This window comes from Sceloporus occidentalis, unplaced genomic scaffold (assembly GCF_023333645.1).
Source record: "Sceloporus occidentalis isolate IW3139 unplaced genomic scaffold, rSceOcc1.0.p SCAF_22, whole genome shotgun sequence".
Classification (NCBI taxonomy): Eukaryota; Metazoa; Chordata; class Lepidosauria; order Squamata; family Phrynosomatidae; genus Sceloporus; species Sceloporus occidentalis.
This window is the reverse complement of record NW_028317002.1, coordinates 11,668,984-11,688,707: the sequence shown is the minus strand read 5'-3', so window position 1 is coordinate 11,688,707 and position 19,724 is coordinate 11,668,984. Positions and strand designations below refer to the sequence as shown.

Sequence of the window (19,724 nt, the reverse complement as noted above, 5' to 3'; positions counted from 1 at the left end):
TGCAATGCACAATTTGTCTTAAACTAGGCATTTATGAAACAAAACTATAGGTTGCCCTAAGTAAAGTGTAAGCTGTTTGTGAAGGCACCTAAACATAACTATAGCCAAGCTACAAAAATTCACCAGGAAGAAAATATGTGCCCTGACCATCGACACTCAGAGTTAAATTATAAATCGCATCTAATTTCTCCACAAAATTTTTGACATCACATTCACTGACATACAAACTTGCGGACGTTGAACTATGGGTCACTCTTATGCCAATTAAACAAAGCATTAATCATTGATAGCTCCATGGTTAATAATTATAACACTCAACCAGTAATTTGGTCTGTCTAGACAGATATATAGTGCCTTTGGGACCAATACCGTACTATCACTCCTCTCAACTCCTGCTATCTGAACTGTACCATTCGGACTGTCCTGTGTCATTATGGCTTTCGCTGGAACTTGGCAGGTCTACGTTCAGGAAAACTATGACAATTTCCTGAGGTCTGTGGGTAAGTATCTTCTTCATTGAAAAGTACAGAGAGGGTTTCAGATGGAGACTTTGAAAAATAGCACACATCAAACTCTATACAGTGATAAGTGATAATAGTTAATTCAAAGATTTTCCGGATAGAGAAGATTCAAGTAGGTCAAGGGCTTAGAAAACTATGTAATGAAGTTCTTATTTCCAATTTGAGTGGAATTTTAAAAAGTAATGTCTAGTAACAAAAATAGTCTGAAGGTCTGTTACAAATGGTCACGCTACCCTGTACAAAACGGTTCTTGAACATCAGATCATGCTACTACTGCCTGCATGGTGGAAAAATATGAGCTACAAGTAGTGGAGATTACTGATGCACTGTAACTAAAGTGTGTCAATATCAAATGCAATACATACCGTACTTCATTGTAACTGATAATATATGATATATGACTAATTACAGGTTTGCCAGAAGAAATTGTTAAGGTGGCCAAGGATATCAACCCAGTGATTGAAATTCAGCAAAATGGAGACAACTTTGTTGTCACATCAAAAACCCCTAAACAGACTCACACAAACAGTTTTACTGTTGGGAAAGAAGCAGAGATCAATAGCCCTGATGGAAAGAAAATAAAGGTAATTTAAATCCTAATTAAACAGATGCCAATGTTGACATGTGACAAGGTATTATTTTCTTGATGTTGGTCTGACCATTCTATACTTATGATGTGAATCTTAAGAAGACGTGATAAACTATGTATAGTACCATAATGTTACCTGTAATGTAGTCATCAGTTAAATATCTGATTTAATCAATAGTTAGAAGAGGAAAACTGTTCACAAAAAGCACCACTTTACTTGCTGCTAGTAAAAAAACAGTTTCAACATTGACTTAAATTATCACAAGCTTAATAGAGATGAGAAAATATACAGAACAGGGTGTAAATGGATTTAAGATAGATAAACCATTCCTCACTAGGGCATTAGCTCTCATAGGTTGAGAAAAAAATAAAATGAAAATCCTGCAGAGTATGGGTAGATTAATTAAACTGTAAAAAATGTTTTAAATGCAACAGATTTTTCACTGACATCTTTTATTCTATGGTCAGCAAGAAAATGTGGCTTTACAGAATCACACTTTTATCTTCTTAACATAGTTTCCCAAATATTCTCATAATAAATTAAACCTTTGCTGACTTTAATTTCTAGGACTACAACAACCACGATTTACTGGAACCAGCTTGGTGTAAAAAGTTTCAGCAATTAATAAGATAACTGTATATTTGTGTGAGGGGGGTAGATTTGGCTTATTCAGGATAGGGCTTGTCCTAGCTAATACTACAGTTAAGCCTACCTGTGCACCTCTATTTAAACACCAGTTTAATTTAATTTAATTTAATAACAAGTGCAAAAAAAATACAAAAACACATCTTGGTTGTAACAACAATTACAGTTTGTACTCTTATAAACACGTGAAGGCCAACTTTTGAAAAACTGTAAGAGATAGATCTAGTACTTGGGAAATATTCAAATTTCCCAATAGAAATGAACAATTTGACAGCAAATAATAGGCATTAGGCCAATCTAGCCTGTCATTTTTTCCCCACCTACTGTAAGACCCCAAACCTCATTATCTATTGTCAGAGATTTTTATTAATCTGTCATAAACATACAAACTGTAGTAGTTATACACTTTTTAGTTAATGATACAAGAAAGAAAATGGAAAATAATCTTTTCACTTAGAAAGCTATATTGTGAGAATCTTCTGTGTTTGAAATGCATGTAACATTAAAAGGTATTAAGATTATGTGATATCGACTCCTTTATCCTTTAGGTAACTGTGAATCTGGAAGGAGGCAAACTGGTAGCCAAAAGCGACAAGTTTTCTCACATTCAAGAAATTCAAGGAAGTGAAATGGTGGAGGTAAGCATAAGCTTCATTTGATTATTAAATAAACACAAATATAGAGGGAGAACTGAGACAGAGAACAGTTGAACAAACTGCCCAGAGGTGGGGGCGATAAGACCAGATTGGGGAAAAGGGCCAATAATGAGCTAAATAATGAATGTTATATTCCAGGTTAAAAAAAAAAACAATTTCATCTACATGTGCTAGCACAATAAGGCAGCCTGGCGTAAATAAGGGAAACATGGTTGAGCCACACTAGTCAGTTGGTGAAAGTACCGTATTGGCTCGGATATAGGCCGCCCCCGTATATAGGCCGCACCCTAAAAGTTTGGTGCTTTTTTAAAGAAAACGTTTTTTTCTTTAAAAAAGCACCAAAAAAACATGCTACCACTCTGTCCCCCCCCCCCCCCGAGATATGCTGCCACTGTCCTCCCTCACCGAGATATGCTACCACTGTCCTCCTCTCCCCCCCGAGATATGCTGCCACTGTCCTCCTCTGCCCCCCCCGACTTACCGGGTGTCTTGCGGGGCCGGTGGGAGACATCTACGCAATACGCGTATACAACTTCCGGTGCCGGCACTGATGCGCTTAGACAACCTCCCGTGCCGGCACCCCCCCCCCGTGGGAAGTGCTGGCAGGGGAGGCTGTCTCAGTGTATCGGGGAGTAGGATGCAGGTCCCCTGCACCGCTGCGGGGATCTGTATCCTAACCCCACTGCCTGCCCGGCGCCCGGGACTGCATGTCCCGGGCGTCGGGCGCTAGACCCCGAATATAGGCCGCACCCCCGCTTTAAAGACTTAGTGGGGGGGAAAAGTGCAGCCTATATTCGAGCCAATACGGTATTTAATAATAAAATAGTTATGTTAATTAATGTGAATTATTAATTTATCAAGAAATGCATAAATAGACAGCACACTAATATTTTTCTCTTTATTGTGTACCTTATATTGGAGTATGGTTTAAAACTTATTTGAAGCAAAGGAAAAACATGCATTGAAAACTTTAAATATTGTCATGTTTTATCTTCATAATCCTTGTGCATTACATCAGGAAAAAAACTAACAGTATCTCTTTTTTCATACAGACCATTACCATTGGCTCCGCAACAATGACAAGGAAGAGCAGGAAGGTTTAAACAAGGAACAAGCATTTTTAGTATAGTGTTTAAATACTACTTACTATTCTAATAATAAAGGAACGATGACGCAAACTCTGTGTGAAATGTTTTACTTGCCCGCTTGCTAATCACATTATCTACATTTGCTTGACATTATAGCATATGTTTGACTTTGGAGAACTTGTAGGTGGCCTCCCCTGTGTATGGCAAACAAATAGAAAAGATGAGCTAAAAAAAAAAAAAGTGTGTAAGAAGCAGACAATCTGTATAACATTACGATATGAAAATTTGTTGCCACACATCGACAACAGCAAAAAGAGGAAAAAAAGATGATTATGCTCATTCAAAATTGGTACTAGTGTCCGAATCTTACTAAAATTCTCAAGCATTCCAGTTAATTTATATAAACACTCATCAATGTCAATTGAGGTAAAACCTATTTTTTCTGATTTATGGTATGCTGCCATCTTAGTAAATCTCATAACTCCAGCACTCAAGAGCAGACCAATCCCGGCATCTAGACTCTCGTCTGATTCCAAATGTTGGTCACACACTGAGCACCTGTATATTATATAAGATGAACACTAACATATGACTTGGTTCTTCATTGTCAATGGTGTGGGTCTGCCACCATAGAAAAGGCATCCTCAGTGAGCAAAGAAGGACAATTGTGCGCAAATGAACCATAGGTATTGCCCCAATCACTGGATGCCCAATGGTCTGAGCATCAGAAGGAGCCTAAGTATACCAGAGCATCAGCTGGACAAAACAGCTAAAGGAGAAATTATGGAATCATGAACATCATTACCAGCTTCCAATGAGTTTTTATTAAAGTAGAATAAAGATGAGGAAAGAATATAACCTTAGTAGGCAGGTCATTTAGTTACAAGCGTTTTGCATTTATTGCAAGGAACATCTGAATAACAGTTCTGGCATGCTTCAGTGTTTGGAAGTCTTGGTTATTTTGGTTGGGTAATGAGGGGATGAGTAATTGTTCAATTAAAGGGTAAGTTGTTTGACTATTCTGTTAAAGGGTAACAAGAACTCATCTCCCTTATGACTTGTTTCTTCAACTCACACCCAGCCTACCCCCTAACACATCACCATACTAGTACCCCAATTGTATTATTGAAGTTTCAAATCATGTATTATGCACACAGTTTGGAAATATACTTTGATTTATTGTATGTGTAATTGCTGTAGCAATACTTACTGATAAATACTTGATATTGTTTATTGTGTATGGATTATACTGGTGATTATGTTTTCATATAATTAATGAATAAAACAATGATAGGGAATGAAAAGGTTTATTTTACTTCAATGAGGTTCATGTAATATTTTCTACAAAATAGGAGTAACACTTACCCTTTGTGGACTGTCTGAATGTATGAAACCCTGTATTGTTTTGAAACATTACATATACATATTATATAATACCCAAGTTAACTGCAAAATGTTCACACAATAAGAATAAAAAGAAATCAATTACCAGCTACATTAGTATACGTTGATTCAATACTTATGTGTTAAGAATTCAAAGGTGTCTTAGACTAGAGTATTAGACCAACCATCTGTAGGGAGAATATTTAGTTTTGTAAAAACTTGTATCATAACAACTGCTGTCTTGACCTTATGTCTTTGACAGTAGAGGGTCCACAGCAGGAATTATATAATGTTAGCCAACAGATTCATGAGACAGCAGAAATTCACTGAGATAGAGAATAAGGTGACCCTTGAAAAGACCATCAAAGAAATAGGAACTGCACTGGATAAACATAAGACTGACGCTCTCAATAACAAGCTAAATTCAAAAGGGATCCTTTAAGTTTAGACTATTTACAGGATCATGTATACAGCTGGGAGATCTTAGACATGTTTTATACAAAGATGAATTACTAATAAATAAGAGATTACTTTAGCCTCTGATACAGATGCTTTACTCCGGTGAACAGAGTGCTTTCTTGGGTACCACTGACCCAAAAGGCAAGTCTGGGGAGGCCTGGACAGAGGCAGGAAACCCAAGCTGTGAGAATCTATCACCCCTTTCAGCCTATACAATACCATGACAAGACCAGAACACATCAGATGCTAGTACTGTTTGCCTTTTTTGCAGAGACAGCCACTGAAACCGCCCTATGTCGTGACTGCAAATAGCGTTCATACTGACAATGGGTATGTGTGTAAGTGTAAGAAAAAAAAGTAGGTTCATACCAGCCATGATTGGATGTCAATACATCTGTGAAATTGTTGTAGATGACATAAAATGGGATACTCATCAAACCCACAGTTTGTCTCACAGGAATGTGGGACCTTTACTTCTCAGAGAAGCAACCCATCACTTATGGTGAAACAGGCCGACAAGGGGGGGGGGGCTATAGTTGTGATGGATCCCACATATACCCACAAAGGTATATATTTCTGTAAAGCAGACAATCCAGGCTATCCTATCAGGGGTATTTGGGCATTCTACATGCAGGTATTTGGCCACCAATCACTGTCAAAGGTGGCCACAGAAATTAGTTCCTGCAGTATTTCATAGTATTCTTAGGATTTTTTGTACAGGGTATGCGGTACGGCAGAGAAATCTATCCTAAATTGTTCAGCCGCCTCTCCTGATTACGCAAATACCCCACATGCCTAGTTTTTGGGGGGGTTTTCTGGACATTACAGGGCACAAATGGGACCATGCGCGTTTTAGATTCCAAATGTGAAATTTAGGGATTGGCTGCTCAAAGAGGATATCCCCCAGGATTTTGAGCTGGAACTCTAGGAAGGTGTAGATCTTCCCAGTGGCATATTTCTTCTACAACACATATGTGTTGTACATGGCAACCTGGGTGAGGTAAATGGCCACCTTTTGTACCAGGTCTTGGTCTTACGCATCTCCATGTACGGCTGCAGACACTGGTCAGAAAGATCACACACCCCATGTTCCTGTTGTAATCGGTGAGCCCCTGTGCATCACCTTCCCCATGTACACTGACAGGTACCACCTTCTCGTTGTGTATAGTGGAGAGGATATACACATCCTTCCTGTCAGTGTACCTGAGGGCCAACAGCTCCTGACTGTGCAGAGCACTGGTAGTGCCGCGCCTCTGCTTTGGGTATTTTAGGCCAACCCGCAAGGGTTATCCTAAAAACCTAACAGTGCCACATGCTGGGGTCTGTGTATTTTAGGAAACAAATAAAAGCTAGTGGGGGTGGATTTGGGACAGACCGGAGGGAATGCCCGATCATGCCGGTAACTGTTACAGGTCCCTCATCGGAGTGATCGGGTAGCCCAGCAGGGTCTAGACAGACCCTGCAGGGATACCCTGTCCTCCAGTGAACTTCCAGGTGACATCAGTAGTGACGTGACCTGGAAGGGAAAGCCCGATCGGGCATTTCTTTCTGTAACAGTTTTCCGGCTTCGCGCCGGAAGCTGTAACAGGAGATCGAGCAGCAGAAAGCCTGGCTTCTGCTGCCAGGGGGGAGTCCAGGCTGTCAAACAGCCTGATCTCCCGTGCAGTGGCAGGGATGTGTCCCTGACGCTGCACGAAGGGCTGGACGTACCGGTACATCCATAGGGGTTTCTTAATGGGCGTTTTTTGGACGTCCCGGTACGTCCATAGGGGATTGAAGGGTTTAATCATAATGATGCTGCCTTTTAGTCAATAAGAATCCACCCTCCACTAGCTTTTATTTGTTTCCTAAAATACACAAATGCCAGGTAGGCCCATAGTCTCTAGATGTTTTACAACCTCCGTTCATGTTGATTTACACCACCAGACCCTGGTCACTAGGATGCCATCATACATACAGGATACAACCGATTTTCTTAATAAACTCAAAGATTATGACTGCAATAGATCTATTCTTATACTTTGTAATATAGATGTTAATCATTTATATACCTCGATTTGCCATAGTGAAGGTCTGGATGCTATCAGTGAGGCAATCTTTGTATTTATTGTGAACGATGAATACACAACCTTTCTTTTGCAACTACTTTCTATTTGAAGAAAAATACTGCATTAAATATTCATCTGTAAAGCTAGCAGCATGGGACCGGATCAGTCTTGAGAAAGGCTACTGGGCAAATTGTTGGGCATCCTATGACTCCTCTTAACCACATTTAAGTGCTGATTTAACCCCTTAATGGGCTATGATGGGCTAGGCATGTCATGCAAAAATGGTCAGTTAACGACCAATGACGTGCCTGGCACCTCATGGCATTAAACGTCAACGTTCGCCATACACTGTTTGGTGGCTGACGCTGATTTTAAGAGTTTAAATGGTGTTGTATGGCATCGCTGAAATGCCTCAACAGCGAGCAATACAGGTACTGCATTCGACAATGCAAGTCAATGGACCCCAGCTTTCTAATCACAATGTGATTAGTACAATATAAAAAAAATTATGTGGTAACATTTAATAATAGTTATGCAGTAATTTCACAATCAGGATACCATCCAGTTCCAGCAAAATGTAAAAAAAACCCAAAAGTTTATTATTATGAGCAAGGGCTAAAATTAGCACTGTACCTTCCAAAAAATCTTGACATGGAAAGAGTTAAGAAAAAAAGCATTTCAAATACCCAAGGGGTGTCTACTTAAAAAATAAATAAATAAATAAAAAAAAATGAATGAATGGTTTGATGGGGTAAATTGCAGTTGCTGGGTTCAAAGATAAGGCATGGGCATAGGCACAGACTGACCAAAATGGAAAAAAGCACACTTCCCAAATGTGGCCTTTTAGCCCCCAACCAACCAGACAAACCCATGTATGGGTGGTATCGCTGTACTCAGGAGATGTTGCTGAACACATATAATTCTCGTGCATGCAAAGGGTTATACCGCCATTTGAAATACCTTGGTGTGTCTAGTTTTCAAAAATGTATGGTTTAATGGGGTAAATTGAATTAGCTGGCATCAAAGATGTCCCAATTAGGACATGGGGCAGTAGGACCAGATATTAAAGTTTCAAGTAAAAAAAAATGTGCACTTCCCAAATGTGGCATTTTACCTCCCAAACAACCTGACAAACTCATGCATGCAGGGTATCACTGTACTCAGGAGATGTTGCTGAACACACATTGGGGTGTTTAACCCCTTCAATCCCCTATAGACGTACCGGGACGTCCAAAAAACACCCACTAAGAAACCCCTATGGACGTCCCGGTACGTCCAGCCCTTCGTGCAGCGTCAGGGACACATCCCTTGTTTGACAGCCTGGACTCCCCCCTGGCAGCAGAAGCCGGCATCGCCGGCTTTCTGCTGCCCGATCTCCTGTAACAGCTTCCGGCATGAAAGCCGGTAAGCTGTTACATTTGAAAGTGCCCGATCGCGCAGTTGCAAACGCGCGATCGGCATTCCCTTTCGGGTTGCGTCACTGCTGACGTAACCCGGAAGGTCATCGGGGATATCCTGCCCTCCGATGAGGCACAGAGACGCTGAGATCTCTATGCAGGTCTGTGAGGATGTGATCTATGCAGTGTGATCGGTGCAGGGGGATGGCGGGGAGGGGAGTGAGAAACCATGTCTCTCACTCCCCCTCCCGTCCTGAAACAGAAAAGCAGAAAAAAAAAAAAAACGTTAGTCCATTTAAAAAATAATATTAAAAAAATCATTAAAATAATAATATAAATAATACTAAAAAAAATTATAATGTGAGCTGTGATGTCATTGTGACATCACTGGCATGTTCAGGAGGTCCCTAGGAGGACCTCTAACCATTACTGTGTAAAAAAATATATAAAAAATACAAAAAAATGTAAAAAAAATTAAAATAAAAAAAATATATAAAAAAAGATAATAAAAAAAATTCTTAAAAAAATCTTACTTCCCATTGCCCTAGCATAACATCTAGCCAGTATAACCCTCCTGCCCCCGTTCACAAAAATTATACAAAATTGTACACCTAATAGTATGCTCCCTGGTGCTGGGAAAATCTGAAAAATCTATATAAATTAGGTATTTCTGAAATCAAGTTTATCAATTCAGGTGTCCTGGAGGGGATTTTCCATCACTTTACCTAATTTTGTGAGGATTCAGAGGGAAAATGTAAAAAAAAATTAGTTTATTTTTCTAATCTTCGCTAGTTTTTACTAAATTTCTCATTCTAAATTTTCAGCTAATCATCCAACTATGGTATCAAACGAAAGCTCTATCTCTCCTTGAAAAAACAATATAGAGTTTACATGGGTACACTATTCACAAGAAAAGAGAATCAGCGCTAAACCGACATACTCCAAAAATGGCAAAATTGCTCTGGGCTTTGAGGTACCAAAAACCCCTGGGATTGAAGGGGTTAAGAAGGACTTTCTGGTCCTGGAAAAAAAAAATATCACTTGTGTGGGTACACCAAATGTTTGAGAAGAAAATTACTGCTAAACACGAGCACTGCAAAACTGTTAAAACAGCCTTGGTCAAAAAGGGTACAACAGCCTGGTCCTTAAGGGGTTAATGACTCTTCTACTGTTATTTTGATATATGAGTTAATACAAATAATACGATTTCTGTGTTGTAATACTTGTATTCTGTCCACCCACATCCCAATTTTTGTTACCCGTTGGGTACAGGTTTGGAGTGAACGCCACCTCTCATACCTATATTATCTGCACAACGGTCCACAACTATTCATTGTTTTACATAGCGCCATCATACATACTAAGCGCGTTCGCGCGCACTTTCCCGCCAGCCAGTTCCTGCTTGCCCCGCCCCCTCAGATCTCGCGAGATTTGAGGCCGCGAGGAAGACTATAGCCATTGTAACTTGTGCGTCCGGGGTGAGCGCGTGTTCTGGTTTCCCGGTAGATTTTACTTTGAAGATTTGTGACCGGCATCATGTCGCGTTATCTGCGCCCTCCCAACACGTCGCTGTTTGTCAGGAATATAGCGGATGATATCAGGTTTGTAGGCGAAGGCGGTGAAGACATTTTTTTTTTTAAACGGTTAGATAAGACAGCTGCCGTGATTGGGGTGTGTGGGCGCCGGCGGCCGTTTAGACGTATGTTGTGTGAAGTGAGGTGTGTGTGTAGGGTGTGTCTGAGCTGGCTGGGGCTGTGAGAGCAGCCAGGCCCTTTGTTGGCGGCTAACCTCGTGTGTGTGTGAGAGCGGAATGGAGGGGCCTTGCTGCGTGTCTGCCTTCGCCCCCGCCTCCTACCAGAGCTGTGCTGGAGGCTTTAGCGTGTCGTTGCTTTAAATAGTAATAGCTTTCTACACTCTGTAGTAAAACTGAATTCTGAAACCGCTTCTGTCGGTACAGCAGCTGCCCTTCATAGCCAGCGGGGGGCTAAAGTGAACCGCCATATAAAAGAAAGTGCTATAATTCATTTTCTTGAGCTAATTGTTATGAAAGGAAGTTTTGCTTTACAGAAAGGGTAGTAGATAAGAGTAACAACCCCCTTGCAGATCTGGCGGAGGGCTAGCACGGTGAGGGAATTTAAACATACATGGCATAGAAATATGGCTGTACTAAATCTAAAACAAGACCAAGGTTTGAGCCTTTAAACAAGCAAAATGGGTATAATGGTTATCTGCCATCAGATCGTATGTTTGCAGTGCGTTTGCCTTTATTCTCCCAGAAGTACCAAGCCATTGCTGCTTAACAAGTGAAAAGTAACTCATGCATTGTAGGGGGTTTATAGCATATGCGCTATAGCGCTGGGTGTAAGTGCAGAGATTGCCCGCATGCTTCTGTAATGCTACTTCCATTTGGGGAAAGTGTGAAGCCTGCTGTGTCACGGAAGTAACCTTGTAGGATGCGTGTCGGTATAGCCCATAAATCTTGTTTAGGTTTATGCTTAATGGACTATGTTGTAAATGGTTCCCCACGAAACGTTGCCTTTTATGATACCTGCAAGAAACCAGTCGAAACTGTTCTAAATACCATCTTGTATATGTTTCTTAGGTAAAGAATGAAAGGCTATACATATCCTGGTACAGAGAGACATAACATCTATAGCCTTTCATTCCTTTGATAACATATATAATAAATCCACTGGTGTATTTGTTGGGTGCTGCCTTAAGGCTGACTAGATATTTCCCGTTCAACCAACCTGTAGGGTGATCTTGCCCAGGGCTTTTGGGCAGAGTGGCTAGTTGGCCTAGGCCATAAGCCACTGTCTGTAATTCAGGATGAATGCAGGGAAGGGGACATTGTGCAGAGTTCAAAATGAATTCTAGGTTGGAATCTAACCACTAAACTGTTTTTGTTTTGTTTTTTATAAACATGCATGCACGTTCAATTAGGCTGTTTTGCTGTGGGCCGACATTTTAATTTCTTTACAGATCTGAGGATCTGCGTCGTGAGTTTGGTCGATACGGTCCGATTGTTGACGTTTACGTTCCCCTCGATTTCTACACTCGTCGTCCCAGGGGGTTTGCTTATGTTCAATATCCTTTCTTCATTTGCCTGGTTGGTGAAGTTTTCACATAAGAACCAAAAGGTAACAAGCTTGAAATAAACTGCATGCTATGTGTTAACTTTACCTTTTTATTTTTTTAAAGCAAGCAATTTGCACGTTGCAGAATAATTTATTTAATTGGTCATTTTATAATGAAACTTGATGTTACCTGTGAAACTTAATGTTAATTACTGGAGCATTACAAACAATTGAATGGTCCTGTTTTACATCTACAGTTCAGTCAAAAGGGCAAGTCCTGTGGGGGGAAAAAAATAAATGTAATCAAATATAGTGAAATTAGTGGGCTTTTTTGGTTCTTTTTTCTTATTTCAACAAACTACCTGTAGATGTCCCTGTGAATGAGACATCTCATCATTTAGGTCGCTGCAGTCTAACAGTTTCTTTTGTCCTTACACCTAGCAGTTTCTGCATCTGATGAAAAGCACTGTAGACATTGTATTTAATTACAGCACAGTAAGGATATGGAGAAAGCACTTTCATTCATAACCCCCAATATTTATAAGCAGTATCGGTAATGAAAATAACGATGGTTGATTTTCAGCAGGGTCCCAACCAGGCTGGTGACATCCAGGATATTATTAATCCATTTTCTGAAGGGTTGAGTTAATACCTAAATATATTTAAACATAATGCTTATGTCTGAAACACACAATCCACTATATAATTCAAACCATGGGTCCCTGACCGCAAAATTCACACACTTGTGTTAACAGTTGACAGTCTATAATGTGATAAAACAATAATTAAAACTATGCAAGCCTGATAATATTTGCGTCACCAAATGTGATCTTTCATATTGGCTAATCCTGATTATGAAGCATAAAAAAGAATTAAAATAGCACTCGAGAGTGAGTTTAAAAGGAAATAGAAGTCTTTAGGTGTGGGCTTGTAGTAAGAAGGTGAAGCAGGTGTTGGTATAACTAGATGTCTCTAAAATTGAACCATTTAAAATAAAAACTGACACACGCCTTTCAATGCTCTTGATTTAGAATGTTAAGGGGTTAAATTCAAAGGGAGATTCCATCGAATTCATCTCATAGAATCTTCAAGCATGTACCTTTTGTAAGTGGTTTGTCCAGTGGAGTTGCGTCATGTAAGGTGTGATTATTTTTTTCACTAAATTTAAATCTCTAATCCTGTCCCTTAACTTTGCTATCCTCTATTGTTACCTCAGAGATTGTAAAGCTGTACAGTAATGGCGAAACCACAAAGCGAGGAAAAAAAGCATTTTAGAGTAGCATTCATCTCTTAAGACAAGTAGACAAATGAAAGACATCTTTATGATGAGGCTTCAAGATAAAAAGGGAAAGTGGGAAAAGAAAAGCTGGAAGAAGGACAAGACATAATTGGAGCAAAGCTTTGATTAAGCCACAAAAAAGGGAATGTTAAATTTTGAAAGTTAAAGCTAAAGCCATCTGTCATAATTGGCAAGCACCTCATATCAAGTCCTTCTGGCGAGCACTTAGAATTAAAGGTCAAGATGACGAATGATGGCAAAGATTACAGGAGCCATGTCTCATGTATCCTATCAATGTGTGTTCTCATTGTAAGTACACAGTTCTTGGTTGTGGTCTCGGTTCAATGAGATGTAGGATTTGTCATTGTTTTCATCTATTGAATGAGCATGGTATGACAGTGACTAGTGAAGCCCGGAGGTTACAGTATGGATACATACAAGCTTCTCTGTATGTTGTGTATTCTCGTTATCAAAATAGAAAAAACCTGATATATTTAGCTTTCTTGTTGACGTGCTGTTTAACATTTCCGTTTTAACCTATGCTTTCCAGAAGGTAATGATTGCAAAAATGAAATTTGCTATAGCTTGCGCTAGACCAGTGGTCCGCTTTGCAACTTGTTGTAATGCTGACTACATAAACTGATTTCACTTGAAACGGATCATTGTTTAGCTCATGGTTCATGATGGAACATCACCTCTAAACAACGCTTACAATGATATCAGAAAAGAAGAAAACCTTTTATCTTGGTGTTCTATAGTGGAGGTCAAATTAAGAGGCAACTGCTTTAGCAGTCTGCCTCTATCTGAAAATTGTTTTACCATAACTAACTTATTGTATGGCAGGTAAGGTATTTTGGGTATGTGCCCATTTTTCTCTAAATTAGAACATTCTAGGACCTGACCAATGTTAATATAATGATGCCTTGAAGAGCCACCTCGTTACTAATGTAAACTGAATTTACAAAGCCTCTAAATATAGTATAGATCTTGTCCAGGGTCGTAATATAGCCCCCTGCTGTACAGAGGCCCTTCATGGCTTCTCGAGCACAGGTTGGCCCTAGTGACTCCGATTTATAGCCAGATATGTGGGAATCCTATTACTGGCTTATTTTCTTGCAGTCACATTTTCTGGGACATTTAGGGATGGCGTTCTACAAGTTTAAGTCTACAAAGGGGTCTAACAGGCCATCAACCTGAATTTTCTTTTGTGCTGGGACTTATTGTATTAAGTGGAGTACAGTAAGATGTACAGTATTCATATATTGGGTATATGGCTTGTGGGAGTGTTATAGGGCCCTATGTAATTGCGTTATTGAAGTTGCCATTTCACACCAAATGCTATCCAATAGTGTGAGGTTAAACTGCACTTCTATTAAGTTCCTTAACCACTGGCACATTTGAAGATGTCAGAGATGCTGAAGATGCTTTACACAACCTGGATAAGAAATGGATTTGTGGACGTCAGATTGAAATTCAGTTTGCACAAGGAGACAGAAAAAGTGAGTATTTTACTTGTTGACATCATTGGTTATTTACCCAGGCATTTAAAAAAAAATAATATATATATATATATATATATATACTTGCTTACCTGTAGAAAGGAAACTGCATTCTAAACTATAGTTTCGTGTGACCTGTATCTTGTTCATTGACAAGTTACTTTATCTATTTATATTAAATTGATAATTGTTCTGACAGCCTTTGTCAGAGGGCAGTAACTTTAGCACAGGAAATTGATTTTCATAATGCTTGCTCTACCACATGCATCTATGGATCTCTACTTCCATTAGGTGACTGTTTTCTTTTTTTTTTTTTTTTTTACGCATCTGCAAAAAATACTCTGACCTCACAGCCAAAACCAGGTTATATGTAATTTTGTTCATTTCGTTAAAATGAAAGCTGCGATGGCTCCCCTTCCGTGTAAAATTATCAATCCTGACAAATGTTTTAACAGCACCAAATCAAATGAAAGCCAAAGAAGGAAGAGATGATTATGACAGATCCAGAAGATCAAGAAGTCGCAGCTATGAGAGGAGGCGATCTAGGAGCCGTTCTGTTGAACAGCACTATGGAAGGTCTTCCAGCCCTAGGGGGTATGCTCACCTCTTTCATTAACTGGGAAAATCTTTGATATTAGGCAATACTAGAATATCAGAAAGAGGGGCGCATAAACATGTGGAGAAAAATAACACCACAGTAGTGTAATACAATAATATGTAGTGATGTGATAAATGATATATTGCACTATATCATTTATCACATCACTACATATTATTGTATTACACTACTGTGGTGGTGTTTTTCTCCACATGTTTATGCGCCCCTCTTTCTGATATTCTGTTGCTGTACACTTGTGAGGAGTGTTCCAGGGAGCTGCAGAACGTGTAGGGGTATATATTTCTTACCCACTTTATTTCACGTGAAGGTGTTTTTTTGTTTCTATTAGGCAATACTAGGCTGTTCTTCCTTTCTCATTCTCACAATACATTTGTTTTATCCCCCTCAGACGAGGATCACAAAGGCAACGTCGTAGCAGAAGCCGCTCGGACCGTGGAAAGTAAGCAATACCTATTTTGCCTAGTGCCAGTCTGTGTATGTATAATGCTGGAGTCACTCTGTGTGTTTGTTTATACTGTTAGTGTGTGTTTATACTGTTAGTGTGTACGCGTTGGATTGTTTCACTTCACCCTCAACCACCCACTAAATTGTAATTTTGCAAGAACCTGGCCCTCTTCTCCTTTTGTACCAGGTGGTGTGTGACTTTAATTTATTCCCCCTTTGTCAAAAAAGGTTAACTGCAGTACAGTACAAAGTGGTGCAGAACGGTGTTATGTTGTTTTGCCCCAATAAACATCCTTTAACTGCAGATCGGGGGATAATATATGAAAACAGGAAGATATGATTGGCTCCTTAATCAAAGTGTGACCCCTTGGCTAACGCAAATTTACTTGACAATTACAATATCCACGTATTTACTAACTAAAAATGTATTTTGTATGTTTGCCAATTAAAGGCCGCATTCTGTGGAAAATATTTATTCTTTAAGTGTTAAATATTGTTGTATACACTAATGTGTAGTGTAGCACTGGATTATTTTTTTGCCAATTTTTCTGCATATCTGTAGTTTACCATAACATATACAGCCATATTACTGGGGGAGATTGCCCTACTAGGCCATTTAACATGGAGGTTAAAAGGGATTCATGATTTCTAAAAGACATTTGTAGTTTGATATGAATCGGAATTCTCGGGTGAGGTGTGAATGTATGCAGTAGGGCATCTTGCATATGAAGTGTGAAAAGTGGCTTCCCCCCCCCCCCCCCCCTTTCTCTACAAAAATACAACTTCTGTTTATCTTTCCCCAGGTTTAGTCGCCACCAACAATCTCGTTCTAGATCTAAATCAAATTCTCGCTCACGCTCCAAGTCCCCACCAAAGACAGAAGTGAGAGAGCATCGTTCCGGTTCCAGATCAAATTCCAGGACCCGAGGGCACTCCAAATCAGACAGCAAACCAAATAAATCAAGTTCAAAATGCAACAGGGAGTCGAGAGAACAAGGGCCATCAAAATCTCGTTCCCGGTCTCAGTCAAGATCGCGCTCAAGATCAAGGTCTTGGAATAGTCACAAATCCAGTGGTCGTTAAAGCTGCTCCCTTGAGCATTTTGTTTTTAACAGAAATGTGAATTTTCTTTTTTTATATATATCAAAGATGCAACTATTACAACTTGGTTTATTCTGTCTATTAATGATCAGAACATCAACAATGTTAAAGGCTGTTATGCAAATGCAACAGTTTGCTCTTACAAATGCTTGAACAGGTACATTATAAGACCTTACTCTTTACTCATAGGTAATTCAATATATACTGTTGTAAAAGCAAGCTGGTACAAAATTTTAAGCGTTGTGTTTTTTGGCAGAAAGTTCAATTCATAAAGTTTTCATTGTATGCCCTCCTATAACGGTGGGTTCTGTGTTCTTTAGTTAAAATGATGCAGTCTTAAAGGGAAAATGCACAATAAACAACCTTTTAGTTTTCCAGGTTTACTTTTTTGTGTGTGTGACAAGGATAGTGTGTAAGAGCAAATGTGTATGATCCGTTGGGTTGTAGAATGGGAAGTGGTACCAGCACCACGCCAGCATTGCAGACTCGGATGTTTGCGGTTTTTGTTCTTTTGTTTGAGACTGTGTCTTTTGTTTTGTGATTTTAGACTTTCATAGTTACTGGGTTTTATAGCGGCATAATAAGTAAATTTGTAATGGTTTGTACAGTTTTCGTCCCCGAGTGGCCAAGTTGTAAATGAATCCTGTAAAAACCATCAGCTTCCCACATAAAAAAAAAAAAACACCTCAGAAATGGCAAATGGTGTTTTAAATGGACTTTATTCTACCCAATGGCTGTATTGGGGTGCTGTCAGACTTTTTTGTCTAGGGCTTTTTCCTAAGGGCTGCTTCTGTGTGGAAGCTCTTGGACAATGTGTGACACGCAACCCCCCCCCCCCTTAAGAACACTTTTTTTTTTTTTATGAAACCATTTTGATGATTCTTATCTACTTGGCTATGCAATCATTACTGTGTTTGCTACAACTGTTTTGTCTTCTGTAGACCTTTGTCTGGTATAATAATGCAGTTGTAGCATATACCAGACAAATATTGCCTTTCATAGAAACTTGTAAAACAAAATTGTTGGGGGGGGGGGGGGGGGTTAGTCACCATAACAAATTATGTATTTATACATCAAATAGCTTGAATAATTATATGGTCCCATGTATTTTTTTTTGCTTGCTGTATATATGCCAAACATGCTGTAATAAAATCCACTTGACTATTTGATTGTGTTCTTGCATTTATACACTGCTATTCAAATTGTCACCTTTGCATTTATAGTAATTGTGTTAAGCAACTCAACTGCAAAACTACAGTAATCAGTGAAATGTCATTATCTTGGGCAATTGAAGAAAGAGAAATAGCCTTGCAAAGTAAGACTGATACAGATGTCTTGTGATGGTGGATCTGTTTGGGGGGGGGGGGTAGGATTCCTTCACTAATTCCTTTCATCCAAACGGGCAAGCAGGAGGAGCTGAGATACTCTGACAAGGGCCTAATTGTAATGGCTAGACTACTGGGTCAGAGCATCTCCAAAGCTGCAGTGGTCAGTACTGATCAAAAACGGTGAATGGGCAAGTGTCTTTGGCAGCCAAGCTCATTGGTGCATATGGGGGGGCGAAGGCTGGCCTGTATGGTCCAATTGAACAGATATATTATTGTAGCTTAAACTGCTGAAAAGTTAATGCTGGTTCTGATAGAAAGGTGTCAAACACACAGTGCTTCAGTTTGTTGCGTATGGAGCTGCGTAGCCGCAGACCAGGTGCCCATGCTCACCCCATTTACTGCCAAAAGTGGTTGCAATGGAAGAAGGTTGCTTGGCCTGATGAATCACATTTTCATCACGTGGATGGCCAGCTTTTTGTGTTTTGCTTACCTGGACAACACATGGCAGCAGGATGCACTATGGGAAGAAGGCAATCCGACAAAGGCAGGGAAACCTTGGGTCCTGCCATTCATGTTGCAGACCATGGACACGGTATTCCCTGATACCATGGCCTCTTTTACCAGGATAATCTGCCCTGCCACAAAGCAAAAATATAATTACCGTATTTGCTCGATTATAAGACGAGGTTTTTTTCAGAGCAAAAGCTCTGAAAAATACCCCTTGTCTTATAATCAGACCTCAAGTCTTACTATGTGACGACTAAGATCCAGATCCCCCGTAGCTGCAGGGGACCTGGATCCCCCCGTCCCACTTACCGGTACTTCTGAGTCCCCGGTGTGTAGCTGGGGCAGCGTGTAAATGTCTACGCAATTCGCTGCAGCAGGAAGGAGGTGTGGCTAGCAGCAGGGGTTGTCTGCGTCCATCGCGCAGACCTTCCCAGGCTGTCAGAGATCAGAGTTCCTCGCACTGGTGCCGGGAAATTTGATCTGACAGTCGGGGAAGGTCTGCGTGATGGACGCAGACAACCCCCGCTGCTAGCCACGCCTCCTTCTGGATGCAGCATAAGTGCGTGGCATCTACACGCTGCCCCGGCTACATGACAGGGAAGTCAGAAGCACCGGTAAGTTTGGAGGGGGGGGGGAGTGTTAAATGGGGGGTATAAGGCATTTCTGGAGGCAGAGTGCTCTGTGAAATGCCTTTTAACCCCCTTAATGGCACTCTGCCTCCAGAAATGCCTTTTTAACCCTCTATACGCCACTCTGCCTCCTGAATGCCTTATACCTCCCTATATGCCACTCTTCCCCATAATGTGCCTCTAAACCCTCTAAATGCCAGAGTGGCATATAGGGGTATAAGGCATTTCTGGAGGCAGTGGCACATAGGGGGTCAAAAGGCATGTCATGGGGCACAGTGGCATATAGGGTTAAAAGGCATATCATGGGGCACAGTGGCATATAGGGGGTATAAGGCATTTTTGGGGCAGATGTGCATAACTGGGGGGCAGGTTGGAAAATAGAAGGAAATAAAACCAAAATATTTTTCTCAATCATAGCTTTTATTTAAAAAAAAAAATAGTTTAGATGAATTAA

At 40.1% G+C, this 19,724-nt stretch overlaps 2 protein-coding genes across 2 annotated transcripts; both read left to right on the top strand.

The window, feature by feature from the left end:
- Positions 1-433: 433 nt before the first annotated feature.
- LOC149301035 (fatty acid-binding protein, liver-like) lies at positions 434-3,515 on the top strand. Its single transcript, XM_089484679.1, has 4 exons — positions 434-500; positions 933-1,105; positions 2,305-2,394; positions 3,465-3,515. Exons 1-4 carry the CDS (start codon positions 434-436, stop codon positions 3,513-3,515), a joined length of 381 nt encoding a protein of 126 aa, XP_089340805.1.
- A 6,808-nt stretch (positions 3,516-10,323) lies between these two features.
- LOC149301034 (uncharacterized) lies at positions 10,324-16,788 on the top strand. The gene is made up of 6 exons (XM_089484588.1): positions 10,324-10,388; positions 11,770-11,874; positions 14,539-14,642; positions 15,098-15,236; positions 15,650-15,700; positions 16,509-16,788. The coding sequence occupies exons 1-6, from the start codon at positions 10,324-10,326 to the stop codon at positions 16,786-16,788; spliced, it is 744 nt and encodes a 247-aa protein (XP_089340714.1).
- The last annotated feature ends 2,936 nt before the right edge of the window (positions 16,789-19,724 follow it).